Here is a 17884-nt window from a genome sequence, read left to right as displayed (position 1 = left end):
AGACTGAGATTAGCTTGAAATATTTATACACTGCACTTGAAAGAAGATATTTTAATAATATCTTTAAATAGCAAAGGGACTGTTCACTTGAGAAAATAAGTGGGCCAGACAATCAGAAGGCTATTAAAGTACATGACTGTGGATGAGATGTAGTTTGGGGGCATTGCTGAACCCAGAACAGTACCTTCAATCACACACACAGCTATGGTAATAGAGCGGGGAGGTGAAGATAAGGTGATACAGACTCTTAGCAAAAACAGCCTTGGGAGATTTTTAAACGGTGTTCGTAAGTGCATGCTCCATTTACTCTGTCCTTTACAAGAAAAGGGTTAAAGTCTTTTTTTTAAACGAAATCTTTTGACTATTTACAGATTAAAAGAGAGGCTCAGAGCAGCACCAAACATGTGGAGTTGATCATCGTGGCCGACAACCGCGAGGTAACGCACCCATTCTTTTAACGTCAAGCTCATATCAACCTACAAACACTTAAAGGTCAGAGGTCATTGCAGCTCAATAGTTAATGGACTTTTATCTGCAAGGGTCTGCAAGACTTTCACTGGTATTAACTCTGTATAGCAGGGTCAAGGTAATGTCGTGACCTTTGACCCTGAGGTCAGGAATGAGAAGCTTTAGCTGTTGTTTGAGCGTATGTGCCGGAGAGGTCAGATGTTAAAGCAGTTTTAATGGTCATTGACTTGTTTGTTTGGACAGTAAGTAAAGACATCCAGCTGTGATCATTTGACCTCGCTTCTTGTTCAACTCTTAAGAGATTTTTATAAAAGATACATTTGTGCTAAATGAGACTTAAAGGGTTAATTCACCTAAAATTAAAAAGGTTTCATTATTTACTCACCTTCATGTCAGGAAACCACTCCAAAAAGTTTTTGTTGTTAGTATGATATGTGCATGTAAAATAGACACTAATCATCATGAGGTATTTTTGTTCTTTTCCAACTATTTAGACTTAAAGATTTTGATCTCTTTTATAAATTATCTGTATTTTAAATGCAAATTCAAACATTCAGAACTTAAAGCTTTATAATGTGATTTACTATAAGCCAAAACAAAACCACTAAACTCACTTGTTGAGGATGTTTACACACCAGCGGCATAGCAGTAAAACACGAGCCGTTTAATTTTGAAGGTCAGACAGAGGGGGAAAATGGCCATAAAAATCTGTTGTAAAAGCAATTTTATTAGAATCATAACAATAAACCTCAGAAGAAAAAAATGAAATAAAAATTTATGTTAAAAACCTTTCAAAGGCCAATTCACACTCGTTTGTTGGAGTTTGATGGGTCAGTATGAAACCGGTGTGATAAAAGTAAATGACACTAGAAGTTTGGGATTTGTTGGCATTTGTTGGAGTTGGAGATTGGTGTTGGATCAATGTGAATTGGCCTTAAAGGATTACTTCAGGTTTATATATATATAAAAAAAACGTTAATTTACTCACCCCCATATCATCCAAGATGTTTATCTCTTTTTCTGTTCAGTCGAAAAGAAATTAATTTTTTTTTAGGAAAACATTCCAGGATTTTTCTCCATATAGTGGACTTTAGTGGACCTCAACAGTTTACAGTACCATGCAGCTTTAAGTAAGGCATAATGTAGAGGCAGCCGGTAGTTATCGGGAAATAAGCCCCGACAGTGTGATCAGGATCCGACGCGAAGCGGAGGGTCTTGTATCACACTGAAGGGGCTTATTTACCCGATAACTACCAACTGCCTCTACATTGTCCCGCTTATTACACGGCTACTTGCCACATAAGAAAAAAAACTGGACATGAATATGAATTTGAAACATTTTATTGGCATATTTGTTTTAAATTAACATTTTTATCCTTCCGCGAAACTTTGCATAGATGCATAAAATGATCATAATACCTTATTAAGATCCTCTGCTTCATACTTGTCTGTCTCCATTTTCTTCTCTTTTAGCCAGTCTTTGAGAAGTTTTAATGCCCATTCTGTATTTTTTTGAGTGTTGGCTTCGTAGCTGTCATGCTCTATTTTGTCAAGTTCAGTCTCAGTAAGCTCTCTGTGTCTTGTCGTTGTTCGTTCTTCTATCCACTGTTTAAATGTTTTGATTTTACCGTACATGTTAATGTCGACATTTTCCATTGTTAATTGTTGTTGTCCAGAGTTTGACACAAGATGGCGCCAAACAGTAGCCTAATCTTTGTTGGTGCGGAGGGATTTTAAACATACAAGTAGTACCGGCTATGCGTTATTACTTTGGAGCGGTTATTATTTGAAAAGAACGAACCTGCAAATGTCTCAACTGACCAATCAGAATCAAGCATTCCAGAGAGCCATGCAATAAAGGTCTCTAAACGATTCCAACCGAGGCATAAAGGTCTTATCTAGCCAAACGATCATCATTTTGACCAAAAAATACAAAATATGTACTTAAAACCACAACTTCTCATCTTGCACTAACCGTGTGATGCGCCAGCTTTCTAATGTGAAATGCACACATGCAGACCATTGTAAACAATAAACTGACACAAAGACATTAATTAGTATCATTCCACATACAACAACATCTGAACACTCCTCCTTCTCTACACTTCAAGAAAAAATTTTCTTAGTATTTTTGTCTTGTTTTCAGTAAAAATATTTAAAAATTCTTAAATTAATATGCTTTTTCTTGATGAGCAAAATGACCCAAGAAAATCTGTTTTTAGACCAAAAAGATCAAATTTGAGTGATTTCGTGAATAAAACAAGCAAAAAAGATAAATAAAAATCTGCCAATGGGGTAAGCAAAATCTTGAAAAAAATTTTAAACACTAAATTCAAGAAAAATTAGAGAAAAATTTGTTTACCCCATTGGCAGATTTCTTGCTTGTTTTATGCACAAAATCACTAGACTTATTTTCTTGGGTCATTTTCCTCATCAAGAAAAAGCATCTTAATTTAAAAGATTTTTTGATATTTTTACTGAAAACAAGACAATAATACTAAGAATTTTTTTTTATAATTTTTTGCAGTGTAAACCCTGAAGCGGTAGTTTTGCATGTCATGTGTGACCTTTTGACATAATTATGTAATACGTAAGGTCACGCTGGCGCATCACACGGATAGTGCAAGACAAGAAGTTGTGGTTTAAAAGTATATATTTTGTGGTTTTTGGTGAAAATGACGATTGTTTTGCTAGATAAGACCCTTATGTCTCGGTTGGGATCGTTTGAAGCCCTTTAAAGCTGCATTGAAACTGTAAACTGGTCCACTAAAGTCACTATATGGAAAAAATCCTAGAATGTTTTCCTCATAAAACTTAATTTATTTTCGACTGAATATAGAAAGACATAAACATCTTGAATGACATGGAAAACACGCCCACACGTCAATCAGCGGGAGAACCAAGGACTTCATGTGATAGCTTTGTTTTATATCAAGCTCAACAATGGCACGAAAAAAGAAGTGTGTTTTTGGATGTGAGGAGAAGAAAGCCATCATTATGGAAACCATGGATATAGTTTGTTTATCTGGTGTAGCAGCCAAGTTTTGCATGTGTGTTTGTTTAACGCTGGATTTTAATTGAAAAGTCCCAACTGGGTCATGAGTTGCAGACGGTAAGTAATACTTCTGTGTTATGTTGGAAATAGGCGCGTGTGCATATAATATAAACGACACAATTGTAGTGAATTTATAATTGATCCAGTCATTGTTGTATAAAGTGTTGACTCGCACTCGCTCCTCCCGCAGTCCATAACTCCTTCTTCCTATTTTTTTCCTACGTTATCGGAAATAATCGGTAAAGCTTTTATAAATCTAATAAAACTAAAGACTCTTTTCGGAGATATGAAGGATGTAATACTACTCTATAGTTACTCCAGATTAACATCAGATACGCAGAAACAGTGTGTGTTATGGACGCTTTAAGACAAATTTTCCCAGCTTTGATGACCAGGGTTATGGATTTTACTAATCTGATTTTTGTGACTGTATCACTTATGGTCACATCAGACATGCGTCACACATCTCCAGTCTTACTTTCTTTACAGCAAAGCCTTTTTTACTAACAGTCTAAAGATTAAACCCTGCTGGTCGTGTCTGGCCGAACATATGTGTGGTACTGCCTGTGGAAAATGGATTACATCATGTGACATTTACCACATTCAGACCCTCAACGCTCACATTTGGCTGTAGTTTAAAGACTTCTCATCTCTTTTTTTCCTCTCTTGACATTTCAGTATCAGAAGCAGGGGAAGGACATGGAGAAGGTGAAACAGAGACTTGCTGAAATCGCTAACTATGTGGACAAGGTAAACACGTTAACACTGTTTGAAGGGTGAGTACGGATAAATTGGACCACGTTGGTATAGGCATATGTTACTTTCGGATATCCAGTTTGCCATATCCTCATATAACTCCTTTTTCCCAAACTTAAATGCATCTTACACATTCCTGTGTTTCAAACGCTCCATCTGAGCTTTCTTCAGTGTGGACAGACAAATTATTTATTGCTGCAAACTTGTCACATCACACCTGCTTAGAACAAGGTGTAAAGTGAGTTCATATTTTAACAAGCCAGCAGGTCAAATTCATAGCATTCATCTTCAGGTGTCAGTTTTTGTTTGCTTGACCCGTTGAACATTTAATAAATGATTAACGTGTTTGCCCTTTCACTTCTCAGTTTGCTTACAGCTAATGTTGTGTTTAGTTTTATAGATCTTTGAACATCCGTGTAGCTCTGGTAGGGTTGGAGGTGTGGAGCGATGGAGACAAATGCTCAATCAGCCAGGATCCGTTCACATCACTTCATGAGTTTCTGGACTGGAGAAAGCTCAAGTTACTTCCACAGAGAGCTCATGATAACGCTCAGCTTATCAGGTAACCGAAAGCATTTCATTGCTCTGGGACTTTATATTTAAAAGAGACCATGTGGGTTATCATTAGAAGAAATGTGTTTTGTTTTGGGAAACGGGCACAATTTATGTTAAAAGTTTTGCTGCTCATTCCTGTAGTACATTTGAAACTCTTTTAACTTTTAAAATGATATAAAAAGTTTTATAAAAATGAATATGCATATGTTGTGATTTAAGGATGTATTCATTTAGAAGTGTAAAACACACTTTCACTTAAATGCTCAGGCACTTAAACATTATTAATAATAATGCAATTATTTACACAACAGCAAGAAAATTGACAGGATAAATAATAACCCTACTTAAAAGACCAGCTAAAACCAACCTAAGCTCCCAGCCTGGTTTTACTTGTTTAAGATGGTGTAGCATGCTGGTTTTAGAGGCGTTTGGGACAATTTTTTTTCTGGTCAAACTGGTCTTAGCTGATCTGGCTGGGAGACCATCTGACCTAGCGGCTAAAACCAGTTGAATCACCAGCTTGACCAGGCTAGAAGACCATTTTGACCAGCTTGAACTACGTACTTCAATCTTAAATCGGCTAAGACCAGCCAACCAGCTTAGCCAAGCTGGCCAAGCTTCCAGCCTGGTCAAGCTGGTTTAAGCTGGTGGTAGAGCGATTCTCAGATTCTCATGTGTGTCTAATCAGTAAAGCCGGTTCAGTGATTAGTAGTAAATCGGCACCACCTGCTTTCAGATGGAGTGGCATTTACTACACAGAGATGAATTTCACAGAGAAGGTAGGCACAATCGCGTTCATAATTGTGGAAAACCGCCTCTGATAATGTTTCCGAAAATCTTCTAACCGAAGCGGCTTTACTGATGAGATACGCATGAGAATTTTTGCCAAGCCCTAGTTGGTGGTTTAGGTGGTCTTCTGGAGCCAGTGGGTGGGTTAAAAGCTCCTCTAAAGCCAGCCTGCTACATCAGCTTACCCAACTAAAACCAGACTGGGAGACCAGCTAAGAGCAGCTAAAAAGTGTCCAAACCCCCCCTAAAACCAGCCTGCTTGCTTCACCAGCTCAACTAGGTAAAACCAGCCAACCATCTTAGGCTGGTTTTAGCTGGTCGTTTCAGTAGGAAAGATATAAATTAATTAAATAAATAAAATGTTGGGCTATTTTCAACCCAGTGTTGGGTCAAAAGGGCTAAACCCAGATGTTGGGTAAAATTAACACAGTAAGGGGTGATTTCCCGGACAGGGATTAGCTTAATCCAGGACTAGACCTTAGTTTAATTAAGAAGTTTTAACAAACAACTAGTTTTAACAAACATGCCTAAATAAAAACATTGCTTGTGTGCATTTTGAGGCAAAACAAAGGGTACTGATGTATTTTAAGATATGTCAGTACAAAGTTGTTTTAAGTTTGAACAGCTCTTACATTTATTTTAGTCTAGGACTAGTCTAATCCCTGTCCAGGAAACCTTCCCTAAATGTTTTTCCATTCATGCACCCATTTCTTTATTGTGAAGATTCAGGGGTTTTTTTGTTCACACATTGATTCTGAAAACATGCTAGGCTTTAAACATCATTTAAAACATTTTAAAATGATGTTTTGACAGCTGATTCTTACAGAAACACCACACGAGTTTTACATGTGCAAAACACATGGAGTATGTTTGTGTAAATCCCATGTAAAACCGATAGGATCATATGTGAAAACATAAAATTTCAGTTTTTATTCTGTAAGGTGAACAAAAAGCCATGTTTGTGTGAGTACAGAACATGTGTGTTATATGACGCTCTGTTTTCTCTCCGCAGCGGTGTTTATTTTCAAGGCACCACTATTGGTATGGCTCCCATTATGAGCATGTGTACTGCAGAACAGTCAGGAGGTATCGTCATGGTGAGTGACACCTGTCAATCATTGACAACGATGATTTTGAAAACGTGCCGTTTTATTCAAGTTTATTTATATAGCACTTGTCACAGTTTACACAGTCGCAAAGAAGCTTTACAAAAGACACAATGCTGAATAAACAAAACACAAAAACATAAATCAAACATTCAAATCAATTCAGAGTTCTGGCGTCCTTGCATCTTTCCACCAGTGTTTGCTTGGATGTTATGATTTACTGCTGCTCTCTGCCTTATGCAACGCAACACTCATTTTCTTCATAAAACATATAAATCTCATTTATTAAACCGTTTTGACCTCACAATTGTGTTGTGTACAATTATGTTATTCATTAGTTAGTCCTTCAGCTCAGAGGTTACCTGAGGATTTGACTGGATTAAAAGTACTTTACTGTGTCACAGCAGGACATAAAGGCACTCAGCACTAAATCAGCCCAACATATTGATCATGAAGGACATGACGTTAACATTGTAATGAAAGAAAAGTCAAAGTATTTTTCTTGGAAAACAGCCTGTCTGTGGTCGGGAGGAAAGCTTTATTTTGTGGACAATGATTGAGATTTAAAACATAACCATGCAAGCACTTCTCGCTATGCTAGTTTGATTTCATGTATCGTTGAGTTGCTAAATGTTTAATACTGCAATTGCAGAATGAAATGCATCGGCCGTTATTGAGTACTTATTGAGATGTGTAAACGGCACAGTTAAGATTGCACGATGTGGCTGAACATTAGAAATTCTGCGGTCAAGCATTGTTATCTGCATTTTTATGTATGTTTCTGACCTTTATTGTTTGCTTGGAAAAACCTGACCATTGCGGATTCAAACCTTTCATTGGATCATTAGAGAGAGCCCCGTCCTAGATAGAAAAGGTCTGTTGTTTATCTTGTTGGATACGCTTCCCCGTCCCCGGTGGTTTTTATGTGTTACAGATGGTACAATGTTTTTGCTTTGATTGAAACTCTGTGAAGCATATCTGCGTTATGTGGAGTTTCTCCATTATGGGTCATTATTACTCGACTGTCAGATGCCGTATTCAGATGCATTGCATGCTGGGATAGAAAACTCCTCTCTAGGGTCAGGATGAGGAACTATGAGTGATTTTCTGCGCCATCCAATGACTGCGATCAGACATGAGGAAAACATTTCATCTTTGTCATAATGAGGACAGAACCAAACCAAACAAATTACATTCACATGTTTTATTCATCGACTCATTCGTTTTTATTTCCTTTAGCTGCTCTTGGCAGACGGCTTGATGTCATCTGTTTGTTTTTGCTGTTTGATTGACTAAAGTTGGCACTGTAATTGCAGCAATATTTCACGTGTAAGTTGTAACGTTGTGTATCAAGTGAGATTGTGTTCTCATTGGACCAAGCTCCCACTAAACAACACAAGTGATATAGAGATCAAAGTGAAATTGTTAATGTTTGATATATCATAAAAGTTTCAGAAGAGATCTTAACAACGTCTTAAACTGTTTTCTGTCGCATTTAAAAGTCTGCATTCTTGGTCAACTCAAAAATTTCTTATTGCTATGCAGATCTCATAAATCTGTGATCTTACTGTATAGATGATTTTCACAAAACAGGTTATAATTTACCAAACATAGAAATTACTGAAGACTTTACCGAAGTTGAAGTTCCTCCCAGAACAATAAACGACAGATTTACTATACAGGAGCGCAATAAAAAAAGCACAGACGTGAGTAGAAATTTCTGCGGGTAAATTTATCAACAAAGCGCACATTAAAAAAAAAATGCAATCTACCAAGGGCAGCGAAAACTAGTGTAGGGTTTGCATTTTAGGCCTTAAATAATGCTGCAAATACATTGATCTGTAGAGCGCAAACCTTAGTAAATGGCATTGTGTAATTCATTTAAATAATCTTCTCCAAAAAAATTTGCACCTAAAAGGGAAACTCCTACAAATTTGCAGCAAGGTCAGTCGCAAAAACACCTCCAGGCCTTTGCAGTGATAAAATCCTTACAAAAATCCCGCCAAAAAGGTGTTTACGCTGCCGCAAGCTTTACATCTGTAAATAGTTAATCTTATCTTAAGAATTATTAAGTAATTGTTCAAGTTATGTCACAATGAAATAAAATATAATGATTTTTGTATTTTATACATTTGATGTTGAAGTGAAATGACATCCACAGGTTTTGTCTTATTTAGGGGGCGTGCACACCAAAGCTTTTACGCCCGCGGCCGGTGCATGTTTTTCATTGTTTCCAATGGAAGCTCGGCATTTTTCTAATAAGCCAGCAGCTAGCGTTTTTTCTTCCGTGCTGAAAACTGGCGCTCGGCGTTTTTTCAGAGTTTAAAAATATTCAACTTTGGGTGAAACGCTCCGCTCGTCAATGTCAGTTTTCACACGGCTGTCCAATCAAAGTGGAGGAGGGGCGGGGCATTACCACAGCAACCAACCGGCTCACAGCTGAAGTATCACAGCTACCAAAGCGCTCAGCTGACAAAAGCTGGCACTCACCTGAAAAACAGCTGGCATTTGTCGTTGCCCAGGCTTTTCAGCCGTGTTTAAACGTTTTGGTGTGCACAACTCCTTACCTATTGTTTTTTGTTTGAATTTCTCCTAATGACTTTAAAAATGTAATTAAATTACTATTTAAATAAAACGTAACTGGGAACTCTTCAGCTGCACAATTTTCCTATGCATGCTCGTGTGCATACAAGGGAAATATTTTCAGCCCTGGGGCCTCATTTATCAAGTGTTCGTACGCACAGATGTGTGTGTAAAGTGTGTGTAGGAACAGTTTTACGCAAAGTGTGGAATTTATCAAATTGCACTTATACGTAGAAATGTGTGTAAATATACGCACACCTCGGAGTATGTGTACGCAGAGCATCTAGTGGTAGAATAGCGATACTACACAGGACCGTCCATCCCCAGTGTTAAAAGAAAACTTTGTCTATTTATTATCCACCCCCATGTGTTAAAAATGATTACTGTTAATAAAGTAACTGGAAATCAGTGTTGAAGTTATTAATGAAATTAGTGTCTAACCTTATGTAAGAAAGCTCCGTCAAATGCTTGACACAGGGCAATGACTTATCTTGCATTATTGAAAGACTTGGCAAATAATCCATTTCGCTGGGAGCGCGTTTTCAAAGATCGCGCCGATGATGCTGGTTATGCGGCTGTCCAAGTTCTGTCGTTGTCGGTCCTCCTACAGTTGCACTGATTTCACGTCGGTGTGCTGTGACGCGTTTTTTTTTTTTGGCTGATAATTTAATGTCAAACCACTTTTTTATTTCTAGAAGTGTTCTCATACCCAATGGAATTAAACTCACTGGTAACATGTTCCCATGCAGATTTGTTTTCTTTTGTTAGTCATTCCCCGTACTAAGTGAACCAAACAGATGTGTTATTAACCTCATCCACCAGTAACTCAATTTCTGTGTCTGTAAAGTTCCTCTTTTACGCTCTCTTTGCCATTATTGCGATGAGGGGAAAAAGCACAACCACGTGACTTATATCGGGAGGTGTTGTCACCATATATGGTTCATCGGAGGCGTTTCGGAATGCAAATGACCATGAACGTGCACGAGCATAGGCCTTAAGAACACATGGGATTTATCATCAAGGATTACTTACTGATGTGCGTACGAACCACGTGCGCACGTTTCATAAATCCCGATTTTTTTGTACCTAGGCACATTCTAAATTTCATTCGTAGGTACAAATATAGAGCATTTTCTACGCAATGTTGATAAATGAGGCCCCAGGAGTTTCAAGCCTTAGAACGGCCCGCTTTAGTCCAGGACTGAAATATTAAAAATATTTAATTTAATCCTTGCAAGCCTAAAAGTCTGCAATAGTGCACTGTTCCCTGCAGCCTTGCAATTTATTGTATTTTTCAAATATATCATTTCCAAGTGCAAATACAGTGAAAAAAATCTCACCTGATTTTTGCCATAAGCGTGCAGCCCTACCATAAAGTATTTTAAGATTATTCAATTAAATTTATTCAAAAACTACTGAAAGGTAACAAATGTGTTTGTGTATTCCCCTATATTACCTGCTGTTGGGTTGGAAAAGTTTGGAAACCCCTGATATACAGATATACAGATTTTTATTACTCTTGCAATAGACGATAATGACGATTCATTGTTACATCTATGACATTGGTTTTCCTTTTAGAGGCCATTTGTATCAAGTCGCGGCAAGCGCACTCAAATATAAACACGTCTTAAGCAAAACTCCTGTTTACAGGCGAGCAATTTGAAAAGCAGAGGAAAATGGCACGTCCTGTGTTTTCCATGCGTTTTAGATGTTAATAGAATCTAAAGGGGGTTGCACACCAGATGAGAAGTGCAGCGCCACGTCGCATCTAGGACAACTCAGAGGTGTTGTACACCGGAAGTGCACATTTCAAAATGGTAAATATATGTTAGCCGCCAATGTTAATCGCTAAAGATTTGGGACAAATATGATGTTATTTAATGTTAAACTATGTAAGTGGCGCTCTGTGTTGCGACAGGGATTTGAGCAGCGTCCAGGGTTACAGCGGATAGACGCCGCGAGGTGCCGCCGGTGTGCGTACATTCATAGAAAATAATGTGTTCTGTTTTTAGATGTATGGCGCAAACCGCCGCTTCTCGTCCGGTGTGCGACCTCCTAAATTCTAGAATTTTTCCAGTAAGTGGTCGGGTCACAGGACACAATCAACCTGGGAATAAATTGGTGGGGATATTGTGCAAATTATGGTAGTGGGGTTGGATAATAGTGCTTGCAGCATAGGGACAGCAACCTTCAACCCGGTGGCATTACTACACCGGCCCTCGTGGCCAAAAAAACAGACCGGCCCACCTGGAATTCTCCCAGTCCTCTTGATGGCCAATCTGGGCCTGTGTGCATATATATTTCCACACAAAAATCACTCAGACATTTTAAACTATGGTTCTTTTACTGAAATTTGTATTTTTCCACAATGGGTTTTCCTTACCAAATTGACTTACAGGAATTACAGTAAATCCGTCTTGTCTGAATTCATCAGCACACACCCTTCTCTCTAAAGCCGGACTGCAGAAGAGTTTGGTTTGGTTCTGGCACCGCACGAGCGATTACAGCTCTTGAGTTTTGCGTCTCTGATGGATTTGTGGAAAAGTAATTATAAAGAGCGTTAGTGTCTGCTCATTACAGACTCTCTCACCATGTGAAACAACCCGTCACTATTTTCTGAGAGAAAACACATTCGTGTAAGAAGATCTTGGGACAAATCTAATCATGGAAAGGAAGGTGGAACATAACGGATAATGCCTCCGTGCTCTCTGTGGTCACTCACTATGAAATTACTTTTGTTTGCTTTAAACTGAAATGGATGGGTTATACGTATGAAATCATAGAGGTGCAGGTTTATTTTTACTGTACTTGACTGACGTTTTCTTTTCACTTTGTTTTCAGGATCACTCCGATAACCCCCTCGGTGCTGCAGTTACTTTGGCCCATGAGCTTGGACATAACTTTGGAATGAACCATGACACACCAGAGCGGGGGTGTGGCTGTAGAGCGAGTCTGGACAAAGGAGGCTGTATCATGACACCATCTACTGGGTAAATCAAACGTCGGCTTTGAATCTGTTCATTCTGAAACTTAAGCCCTTTTCAAACAGAAATTACAGAAAATACACGGAAAAAGTGTCTGGGATTATTTCTGGGATTTTTTGGCATTCACACTGCCAAAATCTGAATGATTTTCCAGAATCTGTGCCTGCTTTCACACACATGCCGTAAAGATCCTGTAAAGGCACGTGACGTGTTTAAAGTCCTGCACTTGGCAGGTTTTTTCTCTGTAGCATCTGAAGTTTGCTTATTATCCGTTATTTTTCTATCAAGAAACCACGCATGTGGATTTTTGTTTATCATAAGATCATAAAGGAGCACATGATGCGCTGTTTTGTTATGCTGCTGAATGATCTCAGCTTCAGCGCAGATATTGACGTGCTCCTTGATCTCTGCTTCAGTTCAGTTGGCAGAAATTTCTCATCGTTACAGTTAAATCCCCATTAAAGTCCCCATTTTGAAAAGCAGAACGATATGTCTTGTTGCTATGACGCATGTGTATTTTTATTTATTATAAGCTCACATAAACGCATGATGCGCTACTCTTTTATGCTGGTGAATGTTCTCAGCTTCAGTCCAGTTTCAGTCCAGACATGTCTCATTGGGAATGTTAATCTGTATGTAAATCCCTGTTTTAAAGAGGTGAACCATAACTTGGTTCACCTCTTCTGCCTATCTGCCTCTGCCTCTATCTGTCTGTCTGTCTGTCTTTTTGTTTATCTATCAGTCTGTATACAGTGGGGAAAATAAGTATTTGACACATCAGCATTTTTATCAGTGAGGGGATTTCTAAGTGCACCTGATGTAGCCATCAAGCCAAATATTGAATTCATACAAAGAAATCAGAACATTTAAGTATACAAGTTGAGTCATAATAAATAAAGTGAATTGACATAGGAAATAAGTATTGAACACACTTTATTTAATACTTTGTAGAAAAGCCTTTGCTGGTGATTCTTGTATGGAGAGACCAGTCGTCTGCATTGCTCAGGTGTGATTCTGGCCCATTCTTCCACACAATGGTCTTTAAATCTTGAAGGTTCCTTGGGCCTCTTTTATGAACTTTGATCTTCATTTCTCTCCATAGATTTTCTATAGGATTTAGGTCAATTGATTGACTGGGCCATTCAAGCAACTTGATTTTCTTTGTCTTGTTTTGTCTGTCTCTCTGTCGATGTATCCAACATCACATCTACTACATATTCAAAGTATATAAGCCTTTAAACCTTGTATGAACTGTATTGAATAGTTTCATCTTTATATCTGTGTCGCTGGTTACAAAATATGAATAAAAACAAAAGATAATTTATATATATATTAGAAGACCAGAGACCAGGAACATCCCAAAATGGCTAACATAACTAATAAAAAATGTAACTTTATATGGACTGGGAAAATTTAGTAAGCAAAAAGTTGGAACAGAATTCATAATGTTACACTATTTTTTATCTTTATATCTGCGTCATTGGTTAGCAAACCCTAAAACTTCTTATCAGTCTATTTGATGTGTGAGTTCATTTCCTTTCCAGAGCTTCATAGCATTTTCAAAAACTCGACCTATCACACCTCGATATGTTTGTTAGTCCTAAGCGACATCATCTCGTTCTGCCCCATTACTCCATCATCAGCTTCATTTGGTCATCTGCACAACACCAGATCTTAATAGCCCACATAGTGAAGGACCATTAGACACAAACTACTTAGCATGCTTTCAAATTCACCTGCATGCTAATGACACCTGGGTCATTCAAACTGATACTTATCTAATAAACATATCACAGCATGTTTAACCTGTTGATCATTTCTTTCAGTCATGTGTTAAGCTGTTAAGTAGGTTTAAAGTTCTGCTTTCAGATGCTTAGATGAGGTGTTGGATGCAGAAACAACTCAAAACATCAGTGTTGAACAAATCTGTGCTGATGGAGATGATTTTATCTCATACTGATTCAATTCTCTCAAATGAGAAGGTTTGATTGATGACCAGACTCATTTGTTATGAGTTAAATGTGGCACGAGGGTTTTCCAGCACAGATGTAAATTTAATGATCAGAAAGTGATTATGTCTGAATTTTGCTGAAGTTGTTTTATAAGGGAACATTTCATGTTTTGGGGGATTTGATCATGTTTAACTAGCCTTAAACTCTTTTAACAATGTTAAAATCGCCGTAATGTCAGAGTTCTCATTGCTTGCTATCAAACTCTTTGACGAAACACACATTCAAAAAACATCATGTTTAAAGATAAAAATATTTTCCAGATATTTAAAATGTAGCAACAGTTTTGAGTTTGCTGAAATAGTTTATGTCTTTTATAAATCCATGCAAATAACACACCGTTTTTCCTTTCCTCAAGAGATAGTTGACTTGCCAACACAATCCCAGCATTCAAAGCATATCAGTTCATCTGCTCATCGAAGAGGTCAGAGATTCATAGTGTTTTAACTGAACTGACCTAGGCTGAACCCACAAAATACCCTGTAACTCAATGCTCGAGGATGTGCTTTTATAAAGGTGTCACGAGATGTAGGACAAGGTCCTGAGAACCAGATGAGAAAAACAGATCTCATCCAGCAGTAGACAGACAGAGATGAACAGAGACAGATGCATGACTCACAGAGGAAGAGCGATGGAGAAATCTCTCTGTTTTCTTCACCTGCCTTAAGCGTCTTATACAAATGAAAATGTGGGCCTGAGAACATCATTCAGAGAGAGAGAGAGAGAGAGAGAGAGAGAAAGAGAGAGAGAGCTATCATACATCAAAGCTTCAATTAATGCAACATCACAGCAGGTGCTTGCTTAGAAGCCTCACATCTATATAATTACATTAATTAAGAATTAAATTATGAAAAATGACCCCGAAGACAGAAAATGCTTCTTCTTTCTGACGGGTTTAATTTGGTTAGTTTTAAGTAGCCATCATTTGATGATCTGGATTAATCTAAAGTTATACAGCGGTGAGAGTAATGTGGAACAGGGACAGGTGTGCTCAAAATATCTTGTTTACTTGCTTTTAATCTGTTTAACCCATAGACTGTAAAAAATATGGACATAGTGTCCGTAATGTCATCCATAGATATGTAAGAGCTTTTCTTTTATAGTTAACTCTTTCACCGCCAGCGTTTTTTTTTAAAGTTGCCAGCCAGCGCCAGCGTTTTTCATGATTTTCACCAAAGTTTAATGCCTTCCAGAAAATGTTCTACTTTAAATATATAAACATACAATATACCAAATGAAAGAACAGACCCTCTGCTTTCAAAAAAAAAAAAAAAAAAACGTTTCATCCTACCTTTAGTGGTTCTTTTGTAATCAGCTTTTGAATATGGGTAGGTTTCTGCAAAAACACCACATTTTGAGCAAAAAGCAGAGATAATTCCATGTTTGTGACGGACTTTTCATAGAGATCCCATTCAGAGGGATCTTTAAAACAGACACGGACATGCAGCCGCTTGCCATAGGGCAATACTTCCGGGTTTAAAAAGTTGCGGAAGGACGCTACCTGGTGGATAATAGCGGTATTGCGGAAAGACGGAAAATCTCGTCATTGGCGGGGAAGCGTTTTCTCTGAATTGACCAGATATCTCGTCAATGGCGTTGAAAGAGTTAACGGGACTTGCCGTTGGCATCTTGGAATTGCATCATCAAGCATCACTCGCAGATAACCGCAAATGGGTAAAAAGGCGGGATGTGCGCTGAAACCACGCCCGCCTAGCTCAACAGTAGTGACAGCAGTGGCAGTTCACCTGTCACTCAAGTGACCACGCCTTTAATTATGCCAAACTTAAAGGCTTAATATAATTTATACTGTTGAATTCACCCCCTCACAGTGGTCATGAAGGGCAAAATTAGCTATATAGACCAAAAACACTTTTTGTACCAAGCTGTAAACATTTATTTCTGCTGTAAAGTTGGGCATTGTACCATGGGGGATCTATGGGATTGACTCCCTTTTGGATCCAGACTCAAGCTGCAAGTCGATGAATTGCAGTTTTTATTGTTTTATTCGGTATTACAAATAAATGTTTTGTTAGGTTACAGAAGGACAGACGGTCAAAACACTTTGACATTATCTACATTATGCCAACAAACACTTAGGTTTCCTGTCTTTGATTCTGTATTTGCTTTTGTTCTTTTTTATAGAGCCTTTGAAAGCTGCTCTTACCCTCATTGACACAAACCCTTACCCACATTGAGATGTTGTGTGTCGGTGACACTGTCTTCATTGTTTGGGTCTCCTGTTGGCATCACGAGCACAGGTTGTTGGATGGTTTAGACACACTTGAGTTATTGTACCTTTTCGCTCAGTGCTGACCTCTGAGTGCTGGCATCGGGAGGAATGAGGAAGCATCTGCTTATCTCTCGCAGGATTATGACTCCCTGGCACTGATGCATTGTGGGTACAGTTGGTCGGGCAAGCATGGTGGCCAATGCTGGACATATTTCTGTGGTTGCATTTATCCTTTGGTCTTAGTAACTGCCAGGAACCATGCAGACGTTTCATAGGATCATCCACTATGTTCAGTAGGTCTTCCGCATACTGATGACTGAAACAAATCTTGGACTAAATTCTGGTTAAGAGAACAGATCAGATCATTACTGTTTTGCCAAGACAAATATGCTATATAGAAAAAAGAAATGGCAGATATCCTGTGTGGGCAATTATACTTAATAATCTTTTAAATATCCTTGAATGAACAGTGTTACAGTAAAACAACAATAGGCACAGCAGCATTTTTTGTTTAATGAAAGACAAGCGCATGGTTTCACCTGCTCACTCATACACACCTGTTTCTTCTGTATCGAGTGTCTGGCGTCACATGGCTAAATCTTCATAAAACCCCTCTCTGATCACAGATGGTTCTCATAATCATGAGCTCATCAGCTCAGTGCCGTAATACCAGACGTTTTTATCTACCATATGTTTCACAATAGGAGTTTTCACAAATCTGCCAGTCAGAAATAATCACTGTAATATCTAACAGTCACTGGCTGTTGGGTTGTTTGTAAACGAAGGATTTTATCACACTCCACCACAGGGGTGAAAGCTTTGACTTTCCAAACACATTTGCTGGCTTTGTTTTGTCCCTGTTTGTGTATGAAAGTATTCACAGCCTGATCCTTATAAAAGTTAAATCACACCTACAGATATTTGTAAATACATCCAACTGGGATATAAACTGGTTTCCAGGATGCTAGGATGTTGCTATGTGGTTACTAATGTGTTCTGAGTGCTCTGCAGTTGCCACACATTGTTATGGGTAGTTGCCAAGATGTTGCCATGTGGTTGCTAAGGTATTCTGACTGGGTGGATTTCGGGGGGGTTGGGGGCTTCTAAGGTGTTCTGAGTGTCAGGGTGATACTATGTGGTTGCTAAGGTATTCTGAATGTTTTTAGAGTATGTTGGTTGGTATGAATTGTTTGGTGTTTGCTTGATCACTGCATGATGGTTGCTCAGGAGTTTCTACGTTATGCAGTTGCCAGGATGTTGCTATGGGGTTGGTAAGGTATTCTGAATGTTTTTTATAGTATGTTGTTATGTGGTTGGTATAAAACGTTTGGTGTTTGCTTGGTCACTGC

The 17884-nt window shown here is 38.3% G+C and overlaps 1 protein-coding gene across 4 annotated transcripts in view; it reads left to right on the top strand.

Annotated features, from left to right (window-relative positions):
* adam12a (ADAM metallopeptidase domain 12a) overlaps positions 1-17884 on the top strand; it is a 110504-nt gene that overhangs the window by 68791 nt on the left and 23829 nt on the right. For 3 of the 4 annotated variants that reach the window (XM_073814995.1, XM_065272249.2, XM_065272246.2), the window contains exons 7-11: positions 372-437; positions 4202-4273; positions 4672-4841; positions 6636-6720; positions 12154-12302. In XM_073814995.1, the coding sequence (XP_073671096.1) occupies positions 372-437; positions 4202-4273; positions 4672-4841; positions 6636-6720; positions 12154-12302 (542 nt within the window). The remainder of the gene's footprint in view (positions 1-371; positions 438-4201; positions 4274-4671; positions 4842-6635; positions 6721-12153; positions 12303-17884) is intronic. The other variant, XM_073814996.1, reaches the window with a different exon arrangement.

The sequence above is a fragment of the Paramisgurnus dabryanus genome, chromosome 1 (assembly GCF_030506205.2).
Source record: "Paramisgurnus dabryanus chromosome 1, PD_genome_1.1, whole genome shotgun sequence".
Taxonomy (NCBI): domain Eukaryota; kingdom Metazoa; phylum Chordata; class Actinopteri; order Cypriniformes; family Cobitidae; genus Paramisgurnus; species Paramisgurnus dabryanus.
This window is presented reverse-complemented; position numbering and strand designations above follow the sequence as displayed.